At 47.3% G+C, this 19,672-nt stretch overlaps 1 protein-coding gene across 3 annotated transcripts in view; it reads right to left on the reverse strand.

Moving 5' to 3' along the window:
* LOC147679895 (RNA/RNP complex-1-interacting phosphatase-like) overlaps window positions 1-19,672 on the reverse strand; it is a 140,003-nt gene that overhangs the window by 63,781 nt on the left and 56,550 nt on the right. For all 3 annotated transcript variants that reach the window (XM_086943460.1, XM_086943458.1, XM_086943459.1), the window contains exon 7: window positions 3,068-3,143. In XM_086943460.1, coding sequence (XP_086799586.1) covers window positions 3,068-3,143 — 76 coding nt within the window. The remainder of the gene's footprint in view (window positions 1-3,067; window positions 3,144-19,672) is intronic.

A 19,672-nucleotide genomic window follows, 5' to 3' on the forward strand; every position in this document is an offset into this window, starting at 1 on the left:
GGCAATAGCTTAAACTTTTGTAAATAACTTGTGAAGATTATGTTCTGTGTGTTTTATTGTTACAAAAGTCCTAAAACAGAAGTGAAATATTAACATGTTTTTGTTACATTTGTAATAAAGCTTGAAACATTGAGAGAACATATTTGAATTAGTTGTTGAATGGTTGCACAGATTGATGTTGTGGTGGCGAATGAGTGATGCGGGGTGAGGATGTGTTTGGGTGAGAGGGTATGTGAGGGTGAGAGGGTGTGAGGGGGTGTGAGGGTGGGTGAGAGGTGTTGAGAGGGGGTGAGAGTGAGTGAGGGTGTGTGTGTGTGAGGGTGAGGGGGTGTGTGAGGGTGAAGGAGTGTGTGCACCAGGACATGAAGACGCCACCAGCACCGTCCTATCCAACATGGTCCTGCTTTCACACGAGCAGCAGGGGTAACATTAAGAAAATCATGGTCCCCTTCAAAAATGCTGCTCAACCTGGAATGTTTGCAAGGCTAAAGTTGTTGGCTTGAGTTCTTCACTTCTGCCACCTATCGCCAGATTAATCAATACCTCCATATACCAAGCATGAGAGCATCATTCCCATCTTTAAGAAACATTCGCCAGTGTTTCCTAATATCTCCGACTACAGATACACTTCTGGCTCACTCTGTATTGCCAAGGTGCCCTGCCACAGTTGTCACCTGCCAATATGTTTCTCACTTTGAATTGAATAGCCTCCTCAGAGAACTCGGAGTCAGGCTTAAATGTAAGGGAAACATGTATGTTGGGTATCACCAGCGACGTTCTAAAGAAAAGTAGAGAGACTTTTGTTAAGGGGACTGTGATCGCCGAACACATAGGAGATGTGGGTCCACTAGGGCCCACCGTGAACAACAGGGGCTTGATGTGCTCGATAGATCAGACCAATGGCCAGAGAATGGATGATGGCGTATCAAGGCCACACCGTCCCTTCTACCAAGCTTCCCATTCTTTGGCGGGATGTAGCGGTTGGAGGGTGAGTCGAGTCACCGGTTCAATAAGGCATAGCGGTATGGTCAAACCAAGCCACAGTGATTGCAGGCAGGTGAGGCAAATGATCGGAAATGAGGTCGGGAATATGTATCGAGTAAGGCATGAACAAGGGGTGGAGGAGTTAGAGGATAGTATACATAACCTTTAAGTTATCAATGTAGTTTCCTGCTGTTCATGCTATATTCATTAGGAATTTTGCCTGTCTGCCTATACACATACCAAAAAAAAATAGGTGTTGACATAGCAAGATTAACTTAATTTAATTGTTTGGTCGTTTAACCCACACGAGTGAAAGCAAAAAAAAATACGTTTTCTGCCATATGTTCGCCATAAGAACGTCTTCCTCAAATCCGCAGCACTGAAGTACGATTAAATGAATACCTGACATGTGGCTGGCACCGATTAAGAACTACTAGCGCAGTAGCTTGTCATTACACCAGTTCTATTTATGACGATGCCCCCGAGTTTAGAATTGTACACGCAGAAAGGATAAATCTTTGTGAATGAATAAACTCCACACTTAACTGTAAAACATAATAATTGTCAGGTCGGTTACAGGAACAACGTTATTAACTTAATAAATCTGTCCGTGCTTTTATTTATGCTGGTGTTTTACATGACCGAAACCGGATAGAAACAAGCATGGCGCGTGCTGCAGTCCGCCGCCGGCCTGCGACCAGGAAGTCAGGCAGGCCGGGCGGGACAACCGGAAACAGGAAGTAGGAGGGCGGGAGCCTACCCCGCCTCCCACGGAAGAGCCGCGATTGTTTTGAGCACCGGAGCAGGCAGGAGCCTACCCTGCGCCCCGGTGCCGAAGAAGGAAGGAAGAGTCCTGCTGCCGGTGAGAGCCGAGGAAGCCGGTGAGTGGGGCTTCGCCTTGTTGCTGGGTGGCGGGGGCGCGTGGGGGGGCATGTGCGCGCGCGTGCGGCGGGCTGTGTATGTGTGTGAGCGTGCGTGTGTGTGTGTGTGTATGTGTCTTGGAGTCTGTGTGTATGCATGTGTGTGTGTGTGTGAGACTGTGGGGGGGTTGCCTGTCTGGGTGCCTGCGTGTCCGTGTAAGTGTAAATGCGTGTGCATGCATGCGCGTTAGGCTGACTTGCTGGGAGTATGGGAGGGAAGTGCACAGCGCGGCGCAGGACGGAACGTGCGCGTTCGCGCAGCCAAATCCGCCTGCTAAAGCTCGTGACAGTTTCTTGTCCCTCATTCCCCGGCATCGGATAGCTATAAGTCTCCGCCCTGGACGCATCCTTCGGATGCGAATTCCAGGGCGAGACCTAAAAAGGGATCTTCATAATCATTAGTGTCACTGGTTGCAGGATTCAGGGATTATTTACATGATGGAATGGCACAGAATTCTTGACAAGGCACTGTTAAAGAAGTCTGGATAGTGATTTTCCCCACACCCAAAAGGATATAAAAACACAGCTAGTCGTGGGCAACACATGATGTGGAAACAATGTGCATTAATACTGTATTACAAGTAGGGCTGTGATGTACTGGGAAAGGAGTACATAGGTACTAGTCCCACTTGCCCCGACCAATCACATTCATATGGGTGAAAGGCTTAAATGGCACTGTGCAAGAGTGGAAATTACCACATATTGCATCAGTACATACAAAAGTAAAGTAATGACTGGTACTGAGAAGTTGATAGAACAGATGTGGGAGCTGCCTACTAGTGCAATCACGTCCAAATGCAAAGAAAACGAAAAGCAGAGTGACCACAGACTGACAAAGCAAGATATAGCACAGCAGATCTGGCGATTGTCAATGCCTAAAACGCACCATTAGTAAACAAAGTCAAGCAGATAAGACATACGGAGAAATATGATGCGGTTCCAGTGATGGGATAAACTTAAGGCTTACAGCACAGTTACCTCATAATAGGATGGCTAAAACATTGCACTGATGCACAAGCTTCCACTGAACCCCCCCCCCCCCCCCCCCACCCCCACCCCCCAAAAGGCACACACAACACCATGGCAGTTTGTGCACGTGCATCCCTTTCAAGAAATAGGGGAAAATAATTGTGCACTATTGAGCTTCAGAACAATGGACTTACTTCGAAGCTGGTTTGCCCTGAAGGTCAAGTATATAGTTTTGCCTTTCAATCGAATGTCCTCGGCTTTTGTTGAATACTGAAAGCAAAGTAAAAACACAAGCAGTGTTACCAATATTTTGTGCACCAATCCAAACCCAAGAGGAACATAAACACTCATGATTCCTCTCGAAAATATGGGTCAGTTATTCAAATTTCTGTAAAATATTTGAACCACTGATCTATTAAACACAGGAGGACTTAAAGCACAAGTACAGGAAGCACTGACTGACATAGCTGGACCGGTTACTTATGAGGTTTTATTTGTTGCACAGCAGTCAACACATTACTCTACTACGATAATGAACCCCTGCAAATGAGCAAAGGCTCTTGCAATGATACGGTCCAGGTACGCCAGCATTGAAATGCAGACTTCAGCACAGAGTAGAATGGAGCACTTAAACATAGCTGAACCTGATGGCAAAAAAACACAATCTATGGTGGTGTCTCTAACTTGGTGCAGGGGTCACAACAACACCAAAGGTGCTTCTTCAAAGCTAAACACTTTGTAAAGCTCCGAATCTCAACACTATATGGCAGGAGAGTGCAAAGCATATGATCTCAAGTACCAAGGCTGCAAACTAAATTCCAGTGCTCTACAAATTTGGGACACTCTTACAAAGTAATGCCACTACTGTCTGACTTTGCTGAATGAGCAGATACCGATTACCCAAGCAGCCGTTTTGCTTTGTTGTAGCAAAGCATATTACAGGATGCAATTCTTGTAACTATGCTTTGTGTTAAAGGTCAACCTTTGTTGGCAAGCACAAAAATGTTATCAATTCTTCTGAAAGATTAGATAAGCATTTCCCAAATTGTGGGTTGGGACCCACTGGTAGATCAAAGGCCGATTAAGAGTAGATTGTGAAAGTCCTGGTTTATATATAAATAATATTTACCATTATTAGCGCTCTTTGTGCACCAGTGTTAGGTTGCTTAATAATGTCCACAATTCTAGTTTTAACCCCTTCGCTGCGGCGGCTATTCCGCCGCAGCGCTAAAGGGGCGGGGCGGCCGCGCGGCCGCCGCATGCTGGTGACAGAACCGCTCCGTCACCAGCTACAGTTGAGCTGTGCTGGTGACGGAGCGGTTCCGTCATGACCCGCCCCGCTCTTTAGAACGCCCGCGCAGGCGCGAAATCAGCGCCGCGCAGGCGCGGCGGCCGGGCCATGACGGAACCGCTCCGTCATCAGCACAGCTCAACTGTAGCTGATGACGGAGCGATTCCGTCATCAGCATGGAAGGGGTTAAAATAAACCCTTGCAATATTCCAAAATAAGACTCCAGGTGAACATTCTAGTACTTGTTACTGTAGTTTATTTTAACTTCATAAAGCCATTTCAACAGAATATGTTCAATATAAGTGATCATACACAACCATAACACTTTTGTATGACTTTTGCAGAAATTAAGAAATAACGATGTGCCCTAAAAGCCACAGTTGCCAACTTTGGATATGGGAAATCAGGTTAGAGTCCAGGCGTTTTCTCAACATACTTTGATTCTGAGCAAATCACCTAAAAAATTATTCTGACCTTGTTATTTTCAGAGAACAGATGACAGAAGCCACCACCCCACTCTGAAAAGTGTTTAATGGCAGATCAATATTTGGCTACAGTCTGATAACTAAAGACATGGTCAAAAAAATTGCTATTATGTTAATAAGTCCCTGTATCATGTTCATTAAAGCTAGGTGGGTTGTGAAAGTTTTTCGCATAAAATTTTAAGGCTGATCAAAATGTAACATTATTCTCAGTTCAATTAAGGTTTGGAAAGAATGCTGGACAGACTATCAGTTTATAGAGGCGAAATAGGAACTTACTGAATAAACTTGGGACTAGGTCTTAAAGTTAACAGAAGAAATAAGCAGTAGTAAGGCTGCACAACTGATAAAGCTTTTATATCACGAACCTGTCGTGAGGATGCTAAAGTGTTCTTCTAAAACTAGTAATAACATGATTTAAAGCCAGGACAAATAATGAGGTTCATTGTAAGTCATATCTACAGGAGTGCAGAAGGGCACCCCACTCCCCCTGCCCCCACACCAAGAACAAATAGGCGGTACTTCTAACAAAACAATAGTACGTACCCAGTGATCAGTGGGGCACATCGAATAGCTGCACACTCCATACACAGAAACACTTAGATTAAAGGTCGTACAGAAATAAGTAGAAACAAGCATTTGCAATGCAATAGGTCTCGCATTTATGAGAGTTTGTGCTATTGGCATTGTAAATGACAATGCCTTTTATTGAGTTGTTGGTTTTGAAAACAGTTAGATAAAAGACATTGTCATTTACAATGCCAATAGCTTAAACTCACAAATGCGAGACCTATTGCTTTACAAATGCATTTTTTTAGTTACACTTCTGGCCCCAATATCAGCACTACTCACTACCCTATAGAGTGCTGTCATTATCTCTATGGAGAGACCATCAGCATTCTGTGTGCACTCTCTAGAGGGGCAACAAGAGCAGGACTCATGCCCCCTGAAGCTTAAGCATAAGCACTGTTCAGGCTCCCTGCATAGGAGCATGGCAGACACACAGACTACGAGAGGAGGTCGAGCTGGAGAGCCCTGAGGGGAGGTACATTAACTCGGTATATCTTGGAGATTTCTGTGCAGGATGTTGATGTAAGAGTGCCATGGGGGATACACGTGTCTAGCTGTGGAGCACCCTGTGCCAAAACGGAAAGCTTCCTCCCCTGCAGGCCCACCCCGGGCCTGCGCTCCCTTCAAGCGCCTTGGGAGGGGAGTATGACGAGAACACCCTCTGCTGGCCTCGTTGTGTAAGTTCATGAACACATAGTCCTGGCGTGGTGTCCTAGTTTGGAAACTGTCCATATCTTGCCAAAAATAATAGAAGCATGAGGTTGAGGTTTGGGCCCGGTCTGGCAGGAATGCTGCCAAATGTGGACATAATTGCAAATGCTACTTACCAGTATGCATCTGTTCTTGGCATGTAGGGCTGCTGACATTCATATCTGTGCATAGATCGCCGCCTAGTGTTGGGTCCGGATGATTGCACATTGTTGTCCTGGAAGAGTCTTCGAAGTATCACGAGATAGGTGGCTCCTCCCCTGGACTACAGTGCGCAGGGGCATCGCCTCCATCCCCAGATTGTTTTTAGCCATTGGCAGAGATGGAGTGCAGTATGTGAGTGATGACCATGCTATTGAGCATATATATATATATATATGAAGACTGCAGCTGCTACAGGCGCCGGGGAGGAGGGTGGGCGATATGAATGTCAGCAGCCCTACATGCCAAGAACAGATGCATACTGGTAAGTAGCATTTGCAGTTCGAGGCATGTGGGCTGCTGAATTCATATCTGTGCATAGAATACATAGCAGTCCCTCCATTAACGGCGGCCGCCCGTGCCAGCTGCAGCAGTCTGAAAAAGTGTCTTGAGAACAGCCTGACCAACAGCTGCCTGCTGTTTGGAGTGCACGTCTACACAGTAATGTTTAGTGAAAGTACGTGTGGTAGACCATGTGGCTGCTCTACAATATCTTTTAAGGGAATGTTACCTAGGAAAGCCATAGAGGCCCCTAACTTCCTGGTGGAGTGGGCTCTTGGTGGGATAGTGAGAGTGCGTTTAGCTTTAGCGTAACAGATTTGAATGCATTTCACAATCCACCTAGCGATCCCAGCTTTGGAGATAGCGTTTCCCTTGTGGTGTGAGGCAAAAGCAACGAAAAGCTGCTTTGTTTTGCGAAAATCTTTTGTCCTGTCCACATAGTACATCAAGGCTCTTTTAACGTCAAGGGTGTAGAGCATCCGCTCCGCCAGCGTATCTGGGTTTTGGAAAAACACCGGCAACTCAATTGTCTGGTTCATATGGAATTGAGACACAACCTTGGGTAAGAATTTAGGGTTAGTGCGGAGCACCACCCTGTTAGCATGTACCTGGAAGAAAGGTTCTTGGATGGTGAGCGCCTGCAGCTCGCTAACCCTCCGCAGCGATGTAATTGCTACTAAGAAAGCAACCTTCCAAGTCAGAAACTGTAGCTCACAAGAGTGCAGTGGCTCGAAGGGAGGACCCATCAGTCTCGTAAGAACCACATTGAGGTTCCACTCTGGAGCTGGTGGGGTCCTTGGCGGAATGACTCTTGAGTCCTTCCAGAAAAGCCTTGATAGCAGGAACCCTAAAAAGCGACAGGTGTTGCCTGTTTTGAAGGTATGCTGCCATAGCAGACAGGTGAATGCGGATGGAAGAGTACGCCAAATTGCATTGATACAGGTGGAACAGGTAACAAATGATGTTTTGAATGGAAGCATCTAGCGGATCAATATTGTGGTTAACACAGTAAATGACAAACCTCTTCCATTTAGCCGCATAACAAGCTCTAGTAGTGGGCTTCCTTGCCTCCCGAATGATGTTCATGCAATCGGGAGGAAGATTGAGGTAGCCAAACTCTAGGACTTCAGGAGCCAGATCGCCAGGTTGAGCTGTTGCGGATCTGGGTGCTGAATGTCGCCATGGCTCTGCGTCAGAAGGCTGGGAGTGAGGTGAAGCCTTTGATGCGGTACCACGGACAGTTCTAGAAACGTGGTGTACCATGGTTGGCGAGCCCACGTAGGAGCAACCAGGATGAGAGTCACCGAGTGCTGCCTGAGCTTGCGTGCCACCAGCGGTATCAGCGGTGCTGGGGGAAAAGCGTACGCAAATCTGCCCGACCAGTTCATCCACATCGCATTGCCCTGTGATTGCGGGTGTGGGAATCTGGCGGCGAAGCTTTGGCATTTTGCGTTCTCCTTTGTGGCGAACAGGTCTATCTCTGGATGACCCCACCTTTGGAAGTACGGTTGGAGTACTGATGGATGTATCTCCCACTCGTGCATTTGATGGCTGTGCCTGCTGAGCAGGTCCGCCATCTGGTTGTCCTTGCCCGGGAGATGCTCCGCCATGAGGAAGATGTTCCTCTGAATGGCCCACTTCCACATGCTCTGAGCCAGATGAGACAACTGCCGAGAGTGTGTGCCTCCCTGCTTCTGAATGTAGTACATGGCTGTCATGTTGTCCGTCCGGATCAACACGACCTTGTTGCACAGATGTACTTTGAACGACTTTAAGGCCATGAAGATTGCCATCAGTTCCAACACATTGATGTGCATCTTCCTTTGCTGTTGTGTCCATAGTCCCTGCACCGTGTAGTGGAGTACATGCGCTCCCCATCCCTGGAGAGAAGCGTCCGTCGTCCGGATAATCTGCAGCACAGGCTCTTGGAATGGTCGGCCCTTGCAAAGGTTTTGTGGATTCCACCAATGCAGAGAGTTGTATGCCGGACCGCTCACCAACACTAGGTCTGTCAGTTGCCCATGAGCCTGAGTCCACTGACGTGCCAGGCACTCCTGAAGCGGACGCATATGTAGCCTCGCGTGCGGGACAATGGAGATGCAGGAGGCCATCATGCCTATCAACTGCATGAACACCTTCGCTGGAAGCGAGTGTTGAGGTCTGAATCGTTGGATCAGCGTTTGGATACTGGCGATTCTCACTGAATTTGGCTGCGCAGTGGCTGCCAGAGTGTTTATTGTCGCGCCCAGATACTGTCGTACATGGGCGGGCTGGAGATGGGATTTCGGGTAGTTCAGAGAGAATCCCAGATCGTGCAGGAGATGAATGGTGCGGGACACGTGGTCGGCGCACTGTTGTTCTGTTTTTGCTTGAATGAGCCAGTCGTCCAGGTAAGGGTAGACGTGGACGTTCTGGCGTCGCAGATGCGCCGCCACAGTCGCCAGGCACTTCGTAAAAACCCTTGGCGCTGTGGTGACTCCGAACGGCAGAACCCTGAACTGGTAGTGCTGGTCTTGGATCGTGAATCTGAGATACTTCCTGTGGGAAGGATGCAGGGGGATATGAAAGTATGCGTCTTTCAGATCCAACGTAGCCAGGAAGTCCCCCTGTTGAAGCAGAGGGAGCACTTGCTGCAACGTGAGCATATGGAAATGCTCCGAGAGAATGTACCAGTTGAGGGGCCTGAGGTCCAGGATGGGCCGCAGGGAACCGTCCTTTTTGGGGATTAGAAAGTACAGAGAGTAAACTTCTGTACCCCTTTCCTGCAGTGGGACAAGCTCTATTGCGCCTTTTTGCAGCATGACCTGAACTTCCTGCTGCAACAAGAGCAAGTGCTCGCCGGACATAGGACGGCTTCTAGGAGGTATGTTCGGTGGAGTGGAGGTAAGTTCCAGAAAGTAACCGTACTGGATAAGAGACTTGACCCACCTGTCCGTGGTGATGGATCTCCACGCGGGCAGGAACTGCTGGAGTCTCCCCCCAACCGGTGTTGTGTGGTCGGGGGGTAGTGACAAGGCGTCACTGCTTGTTGGCGGCGGTGGACCTGGAGCTGTTGTTTCCACGTCCCCTGCCTTTGATGTTGTTGCCTCTGTAGCAACCTCTACCCTTATTGGTGTATGATGTTTGGGTATTGCCTTTGTAGTACTGAGTAGATTGCGATGCCTGACCCCTTGAGGTGCCTCTAGTATTGGAGCGGCGAAAGGAGCCACCCCGAAACTGCTGAGATTGAAGGGCCCCCATAGACTTAGCAGTGTCTGTATCTTTTTTCATCCTCGAGCGTCGCATCCACCTCAGGGCCAAACAAATGGTCAGGATTAACCGTCTGGTTTAAGATGGTTGTTTGTAGATCAGGTTTAAACCCTGAAATCCTAAGCCATGCATGCCTTCTGAGCAACACACTAGTGTTGATTGCCCTGGAGGCTGTATCAGCCACATCTAGCGCACATTTGATGGAAGCGTTTGTGATGAGCTTTCCCTCTTGAATTAACATTTCCGCCCCTTCCTTGTACTGGTCAGGCAAGTGCTGGAGCAGTGCCTCAAGGGTGTCATAATGAGCCCTATCGTAGCGTGCGAGTAGGGCCTGAGTGTTCGAGATGCGCCAAATGTTAGCTGCCTGTGCAGCAATCCGCTTCCCTGAGGCCTCAAATATTTTCGACTCTGTCTGGGGGAGGAGCGTCACCAGTTGTCTGTGAGTTCGCCCTCTTGCGAGCGTTGGAAACGACCAAAGAGTCTAGTGGCAAGTGTCCCTTGATATATGTTGGATCCGAGGGCGCTGCCTTATATTTTTTATCAATGCGTGGATTGATAACACGTGCCCGAGTGGGCTCCTTGAAGACCTCCTGCGCGTGCTTGAGTACTCCCTTGAGCATTGGCAAAGTTTTGATTGACTTTTCGGCCACAAAGAAAGTATCAAACAAAAAGTCTACATCCACAGGATCGGAGTGCAGCTCGACATCGTGGTTAGCTGCAGCTCTCTCGATTAGCGCGTTGAAGGCAGCAGAGTCCTCCGTTGGCAAAGTTTTTGGCGCAAAGAGATGTGGTTCCTGACCCGACTGCGGGTCCTCGGGGTCGCCTCCGGCAGACCAAGGTTCATGTTCCTCCTCCGGATCCGAGTACGCCGGATAGTTGTACTCGACCTCTTCCTCGTCGTCATCCCCCGCGGTAGAGCGAGTTGGGGAACGCGGCAGGTCACTTGGGGATGCCGGCGCCGGAGGCGCTGAAGTACCCGCAGAGTCCCTTTTGTTTTTCAGAGGAATGCGAAAGTGTTCCAGCACCGGCTCCGTGGTGATTTTTCTCTTGAGGAGGGACAGTTTCCCAGTATTGGCGTCGATGATGACTTCACGACGTTCTTCCTCCGCGAGTGGTTGGAGCCGAGGTTTAGCCACCACCGGAGACGCTCTGGGCGTCGACACCTCCTTCGTGGGCACCCCAGCCACCTGCTTCGGAGCGAAGGCCTTCGGCGTCGACTTCGGCGGTAGGGTGAAGCGGATAGGCGTGTGCGCCTTGGACGGCTTCTGCGCGGGCTTCGACACTCCAGCCTCTGGGTCTGGAAGCTCCGCGGCCTTTCGAATCCGTTGCAGGGAATCCTGGACCTTCTTCGAGAGGGCTGGAGAGGGAGCGACCGTATCGCTTGATTTCCCTGATTTGGGAGTTGTGTCGGCGAGAGGCAGTGTCTTCGGAGTCGACGCGGTTCCCTCCTTGGCTCCGGCGGCCGGGGAAGCCTGAGCTTTGGGATCGCCTTGACGCTTCTTTGAAGCCTTCTTCGGGTCGTCGGCCGCGACCATCTTCGGCGCCGACGCAGCCGCGTCGGACGACTTTGCTTTCGGCACCGACCCAGATGCCTTCGGGTCGGCCATCTTGGCTGGACTGTCCATGTCGGCCATTTTGGATTTCTTAGGTTTTGACGCCTCCAGAGCCTTCTGTACGGCTTTCACTTTCGGTTTCGAAGCCGGAGCTGTTGAACCCGAAGGCTTCACTTTCGTTTTTGAAAAAGTGAGTGGCACCTCCAAAATGTCCGTGGCCGGGCTCGTAGGCGGGGCTGCTGGACTTAGAACAGGGTCTTGGGTAAGGCCCGAAGGCGATCCCTCGACCTGGGCCGCAGGAAGGGGGTTTACCCCTAAGTCAGTCCGGGGGTGCTCGTCCTCAGAGCTATCCCCCACGGTGGCAATGGCCGTATCGTCGTCCCCTACCTCGTCGTCGGCTTCGTTAAACTCCTCGTCCCCTGCGTCGTAGGCCTCCCCCTCGGACGCAGGGCTAGAGTCCGAAACCTGCTGGACATCGTCGCCTCCGACGTCTTCCTCGAAGATGTTGTCCGGCGGGGGCGCAGACAGTTTGGCCTGGAGTCTCGCAGCCCGACGAATCTTGAAGGTCTTCTTGCACCGGAACTTCGAGCAGGCCATGCACCTGGCCTCGTTGTGGTCCGGCGACAGACAGGTGTTGCACACTGGGTGCACGTCGAGGTGCGAGTACTTTGCGTTGCAGACCGGGCACCGTTTAAACGGAGTCTGTTCCATGGCCGGAGCGTCGTGTGGGCCCGTCCGCGCCGAGAGCACGCGGAAGGGCAGCGAGAGTTCGGAGTTGGAGAAAACAGTAAACCCGAACGAAAACGATACCGGCGCCAAGCCTAAAGACCTTTTGGTCTCGAGTTAAGTGAGTAAACAACTATCGGTTCCGACAGAGGGAACCGACACACATCCGAACCCAATGGCGGAAAAAAACAATCTGGGGATGGAGGCGATGCCCATGCGCACTGTAGTCCAGGGGAGGAGCCACCTATCTCGTGATACTTCGAAGACTCTTCCAGGACAACAATGTGCAATCATCCGGACCCAACACTAGGCGGCGATCTATGCACAGATATGAATTCAGCAGCCCACATGCCTCGAACATGAATGTATTCCAGACACCCTCCCTCACATGAAACGGAAAGGAAGGAAAAAGTAGAGGCAACGGAGAGTCATGACTCAAGAGGAGACTGGAAAGAGAAGAAAGAGTGGGCGTTCCAGAAAGATCTAATTATAGTTGTGAACTTTTACACAGTTTAAAGGTGTGGGGGGACTTGCGCTCTGGGGGGGGGGGGGGGGGGGGGGGGGGGGGGGGGGGGGGGGAGTAGACGAGAAGCACTGAACTCAGTAATGTAAAAATGTCAGAGGACTCCATGCCATCATTAACTTGCTTAAAAAGAGCACTGTATTATTACGGCTCCAGCCGGCACTTGCTAAACAAGGTGGGCAGCTCTGGCCGTTACACATCTCCCCCCCCCGCCCCCTCCACCCCCCACCGAATTCCTTTGTATACTCATAAATGCTCCTGTCAGTCACCCCTGTGTTTCATTTTAACAGCAGGCGGCAATCCTTAATTTTGAAAAAAATAAGGATACATAAATGCCAGGGATCTCAGTAGGCCACTGCAGCTTGCATCACACATTGCTCCTGCCAGCGCTGCCAATGTAGTAACAATGCAAGTACCTCCTGTGTGACAATTTGCACCATTTCAGACATCAAAACCATAAGAATGGCTATGACGGCAGGTACTAGTAACTTTTAATGTATATTGCATTCATTACCTGTTGTTGGGGTCCTCTCTAACTTAGCCCGACAGCACCACCTTGTGGCAAGGCCGTCACAAGCACTTGGGTTGACAATTAAGTGCTGGTGCCGAGCACCGGAAACCACCAGCTCCAATTAAGCAATGAGCTGGTCTCTTGTAAAGCGTGGCAGATGGTGTTCAGTATCTGTGTACTTACTAGACACTGGTTGAGCTTGGCAGAAGTTAACATGAGTATCTTAGTTTCCCTCAACAATGTTCGACAATCACAGACACGTTGCGCTCTGACATGAACTCTTCATTGTGTCACAGGTGTCAGTCAGCTCTTGTTTAAATTGTACTAAACTTTCCACGAGGACGCTCTCGGCCAATTAGTTACTACCACCCGTTCCCACTCCAGAAACACACCAGTCACATGGAGTCAGATTTTACTGCTGGGTGTCGTAGCATTCGGGCGGTTTCATAGTGGTGTTTTACACATCCTCCCCCACGGAGCGGATCCTCGCAGGCTGGCCTCCAAGAATGTGGGTCTGAGGTGGAGTAAGGCTCATCGGACACGTGACTGCCCAGAGTCCCCAGTGGACCTCCGCCAGGCAGTCAGGATAGCGCTACTTTACCACATGAGGCACTTGAAGGACCTGAGTGAGATCACAAGCTGCCCAGTGGGACAGTGAGCCGAGAGGGAGGCTGTAAGTAACCGAATATAAATAGCAGATTTGACATCACCGGCGCGAGGTGGTCACCAGAGGCCGCCATTTTTAAATGCCCCCAAAATCAGAAGCACAAGGGGTGTCGAGGCGCTCCTCGTGATCACACTGGAGCCGTTTACTAAATGTTTGCAGCGCGTGAGATCAATAATCACAGAACAAAAGTGGCAAATGTGCACGTGAAATCTGGATGTGGATTCCTAATCTGCGAAATTTGTGCAAAAATGCCCACAATCGTGATACCTAGAAATGGGGAGATTGTGTTCCCAGAGTGGTGTTGGGAGGTGCGTGTTCAACAATATTTAGCCTACAGCTACAGTATGACAACAGTAAGTGGCGTGAGTGATGCTGCAAGTAAGGGGCACACCCCTGTCATGTCCCCATGATGTGACCCTCATGACCTTGAGGACAGGCAAGGCCAACTCCCCTGGAGAGCCCCAAACTCCCGCATTTCTGAAGAGTGTTTAGAAAAAGTAGTGTTGATAAGATGAGAAAAAAAAAAAAAAAGCACGAAATTGAAACCAGTGGTGCGCACCCACCACAGAGGAGCGAGGGAGCCGGTAGTCTGTGCCGCGCTGATACGCGTCCTGGACACTGATGAGAATGGGCGGAGCAAAGGCGGGACATGCGCCCGCCTTTTTAATCGCGTGCCTTATTTATTTTTAAACGCTAAAGCCAATGGCAGCCTACGAAAGCAAAACCACATGCACAAGAGTGTGGTCAGCTTTCAGAACCCCATACAAGACGTCTCGTGCTATACACTGCAACGCTAGGCGCGAGACCTAAAAACATGAGTGCTGTGATAACAAAATGGTTAGTTTCTTAGGCTGACGTCTGATGTACCCACCAGAATCTCTTCGACGTAGATGCCCTCTTCAGATTTATATTTTTACTCTTATTGGTGACTTTGATATGTCAGTTTATGTTCGTTTCTCCCTTCTGTTTCTCAGCGACTGAACCTTGGGGGGGGGGGGGGTGGGGGGGGGGAGGGGATATTTCACAGCGGTTTTGCAGTTAAAATGGGGGCACCAGCAGGAACGTGGCGACTGGCTGGACAGAACCTGTAGAGGAAGTTTCAAAATACCTCAGAATATTATGAAGCATCAGTAATGCCATCACACAAACAAATCGCTTTGGTGTAGCAAGTTCGTTAGAGCAACATAGACCCTATACCATACCCTTCATGGGTAGCTAAGTTTACATTAATAATCAACCACAGATAGACCCCTCCGCACTCTGTGTTCAATCTGTATACAACTGTTCAGAGAAAACCAAGTTTCTCAGATATGCAACTTCTGTTTCACAACTAATTCTCCGACAGCCATTACCTCTATCAAACCCTTCACAGTCACTGTGCACAGTGAGAAAAGTAGATACTGTAAACAGTTTACTCTATACCACAGTGTTGCAGTGAAACTCCGAGAAATACACTGCAAAGTATTAAAAAATATCTATTCAGAACAGTGCTCTGGTTATGTCAAACTTGTTCAAAGACTTTTTTTTTAAATAACCACGGAGTGGAGATGGTAAAGGTCATAGTAAGTGTAGGCTTTATACTATGGTGAAAGCTTGCCAGATAGCCCACATTTTAAAGCTAAAACAAGCACGTGTACAGGGGTTTGCAACTGGAGCACACTGTATGTTATGTTGAAATGGACATGCTATGACGACCCTTTTCAAAAAATCTAGGCTACTTGCAATACTTAGTATCTACTATGTAGAATCCTTGCCCTGTTAGAAACTTTTCCCTCAAGGACCAAAACACGTGTGTGGAATATACTGGACACAAGTAGTCATGTGCATACAGAGTTAGATTGCTATGGTGTTCAAAACCTCTACACATACGATGCATTGGGCACACATGTTTTATAAATACTTACACCCATTAGCAGGACACAGGCTGCACAAAATAAGGTAGAGAAGTAATATGGCATTTACCCCCCACTATGTAAACTATAAAAGAAACTCATTGGATGAGATTAGTAATGTAATTTGAGATGTCAGTGATGTCATAAATATGGTCATAGAACAGGTCCTGAGTGAAGTCATAGGCAGAGCATGGTTGGGGCGCAATTTATAGTTAGCTCTGCTAAATATAACTGGTGAATTTGCCAATGTTGTCATGGGTATATTCACATAACTATAACGTTACTTTAACCTATGTGTTTTTTCAGTAAATTTCCAAGGTTTTTAAATTTGTATTTTTTAAACTTTTTAGCCAAAACAGATCTTAATCACAACTGTTACTTTAAAAGTTTTCTTTTCAGTGAATAATATAGATCTATAGCCAAATCGCACACGGCAGCCAAATCGCACACGGCAGCCAACTCGCACACGGCAGCCAATCCCACACTGCGCCTGGCATTTGCACAGCAAGGAGTCTGCAACAGGGCCTGGCCAACCCACCAAGAGCAAGCACAGTTGCTTACGACTAGCGTAGAAAGGGCAATGACATACTGGCAGAGCGTGTAGCTGATTTGGCACCTTTGCATACTCAGCAGCAATTAAAAGAGAACCGTGGACTCTGCCCTCAGACCAAGAGACGACAAGAAAGAACCCATTTGTCTGGGACAGGCACTACGGTAGAGATCAATAAATCAACGATGCATTTACCTCCATCATGGACTTCAGATCACTTTTCAACAGGCGACAATATTTTTTCATTTTGGGGGTGGGGGGTGGGGGGGGGGGGTCCTATTGCCTTTCTCTCTCTCAATGTTGGCTCCAGAGGGTTCCCTCTAACCGCCCCCCCCCCCCTTATAATTCTTTCCCCTCAAACTTCAGGACAAGGGACTAAGGCCACAAGTACGGTCATGGCTGTAAGCAAAATCTTTCTTATTTTGCTGGCACCCAATCAGAGCGCTCACAGGAGCCTGACTCCCATTGGATCCAATTGGCCCACATGAAATAACCGTCCCATGACCAATAACAACGGTCTATTTCTTTAATTGGCGGTCCCACGAGTCTTTCTAACATCGCGCTGACCCAACCGTCCACATATGTTTGACACTTAATTAAAATAAATACTGAATAGTTTTACACCAAATCACAATCTGCGGACCAAGATCTAGCTTCCTGCTAAATTTGGTGTAATTTCGTTCAGCAGTTTTTGCTGCAGCCCTGCCTAAAGAAGTGTATGGAAAATGCATGGGGGAGTGAGTTTTGGGATTCCGACCCTGCTTGACGGATCACCCCAAAACTTTCCATGCACAAACTAGTCGAAAGTAGCACCTTTTTGGGAAGCTTCGTGGAGATTCATCAAACAGGGCCTAAGTTATTAGCAACACAAAAAATGTGTTTCTTATGGAACATGTGACCTAACTAGAACTACCCTGTAGAGACTGCTGCTGGGATATATACACCTATATAAAGTTCAATGCAATAGAGAAAGAAGCAGACTGTGTTCATTATAAATTTGACCTCATTCCATCCTGCAATTTTCCACTGCTGATCCCAAAAATTCTATATGGATTTAAAATAAAGACAACAAGCTTTGATATTCCTCTGACAAACGATAAAACAAAAGTGAATAATGTTTATTTTATTGTGGGTACATTTATCAAACACCAATGGTATGAAAACGTGCTCTACATATGGTTAGCTGTAGGAAAAGCAGTTTTCTTCCATAACTGTACAGCAAACCAAATAAGCTTAACAAGGTGGGGGGGGAGGGGGGAGGGGGGGGGGGATGGGGTCCGTGTAGTGAAAACAAATGTGGCCCGATAGCCACTTACTAGAACTGTGCTAATATAACCGCAATCCCATATTTACTGCCGTACTGCATAGGTTAAATCTAAGCTTATTTCTACAGTACAGCAAACTTGAGTAAATCTTTAGTGCCTCAAAACACAACTTATTACTTTGTGTAGGAAACAACCCTAATAGTCCCAATAGCTCTACAGTGTGATTTTACCTTGATGCCCAAATTTAAACCCTTACATTCTGGTTTTGGTTAAATGCCTTTCTGAAAAGAAATGCAGATGAACAATTGCTATGGTATGAACATAAATGTATATGGACAGTGCAGATCACGCTCTATTACCATTGTTGAGGGAGAGGAGGTGCATAATTAGAAGGGTGACCAGATTTTCAAAACCAATAACCAGGAGAGGCCAAAGACATAAGTGGGACTATATATGGCCACCAAACATGAAAGATCAGGTCAGTGAGAGCACCCAAGGAAAGAGAAGGACTACATGGCACATCCAATATTTATGAAACACGCTAGATAGAAGGACTAGTGTCAGAACCTATGCGGTTAAGTCCATTTTAGAACATTTTGTCTAGAAAAGATATAGAATGCTGCATGTAGCCCCATGCGACAGGAAGAAAGCTTATACTCTTGATTTATTTTTCATCCTGGCACAGTCTTATTTATCATATAAAAAACAGCCACACATACGAGAAAGCAAATAAATCTGGAGAGGACAAGTTTGTGTGTTTCTGTGGGGTGAGCGTGACAAAGATAGGACTAATTCCCCATTTTGGATTTATGAGCATTCCCCAAGGCATGAAAGAGTCCCTTTTCTGTTAGCTGAAAACACAAAAAAACAATTTTTAATTAATAACACTTACATCATACATGCGGTGTTGAAGACCACAGAAAGTAATGCGTTTCACAGAGTATCTTCACCATTCTATATTTGTTGTGCTGCATAACTAGGCGATGCAAAGCATCAGCAGTTATCTCCCTCCAGTGAATAAGCAGCAATTGGTGGTAAAATGAACGCACACAACAGTTTAACAAGCATGCTTACTCAATCCAAAGTCAAATCCAGGACAGGTTTTTAAATTATTCAAATGTGTAAGGATGCTACAACAGTTCTAGGAGGGGGAAGAAAAAAAAAAAAAAAAAAAAAAAAAAAGTACTGTCCGGGACAATTCATAACATTGGGTCACCCTACTTGCAATGCATTGCTACTCCACACACTCGCCAAGGGGAACAAATAGGATATATCACTGCACATCTGCATATATACTATACATACACTTAAAAAAGATAACATTTAGTTATGACTAGAAAGAAAACCTGGGAACTCTTGAAATCCCAAGTTACGGTTAGCTCCACAAACCATAGCTTGCACACCTGCCATGTAAAACAAAATTAAATGCCATGACCTCACCTTTGAAGTTTCTAATGACTTCACAAATTACCTCAAGAGACATTATGAATAATACCATTATGGATATAGTTGGATCCATTTATTTAAGTATTGTAATTTGAAACGTGGAGGTGTAAATTCACCGCCCACTTCCCCCAATGGAGATGTATGCTACTCAGCATATTACAATTATGTTACACATGTCAAGTGTCTGCCAAATTCTATGCAGGTCTCGGACATGCCACTAAAACATTTAGCAAATCAAAGGGTTTTTGACACCGCTTTCTACTTCGCAACCTTCCTTCGCATTGGATCTCACTGAAACCCCTAAACTGAGATTAACTTAAGAACCTGAAAACTAGTATTCAGATTCATTAAACACTGCCAAAGTTGCCAACATATGAACACTGACCTCTGTAAAAACAAAAACAAAAAACACTGTGCCCCCCATGACTGATCCTCATGAAACGTAAAATATCAATAGAAACCTAGGCACGCTGACAGCCAAGTTATTTGCCGCACCCCCTCCCCTGTCCCCCATTATCTTTATGGTGTGAATTTATTGCATTTTGGCATATTATCACATAAAGAAACAAGATGCACATCCAGAAAAGTGCACATCTAGAGAACTTAGAAAACCCGATTACAGTGGACAATTGTAGATACTAGCAGCATACTGCACATCATATTTGGCGCATCATTTAACACAGCTGCTAGCCTCCCCAATCATTCTAGTACCAACAGCATTTAATACAACACTATTAAAGTGAGGTAGAAGGGCAGCATCCTGGCACCCTCACATGGTATTCATACTCTTCCTCTTATGGCTAGCAAATACATTAGCTGCTTCTGTATTCGAAATTTCCTGCTGTAGAATAAAAAATATTAATGATGTCCAAATGGCCTATAC

The sequence above is a fragment of the Lissotriton vulgaris genome, chromosome 11, assembly GCF_964263255.1.
Source record: "Lissotriton vulgaris chromosome 11, aLisVul1.2, whole genome shotgun sequence".
NCBI classification, from domain to species: domain Eukaryota; kingdom Metazoa; phylum Chordata; class Amphibia; order Caudata; family Salamandridae; genus Lissotriton; species Lissotriton vulgaris.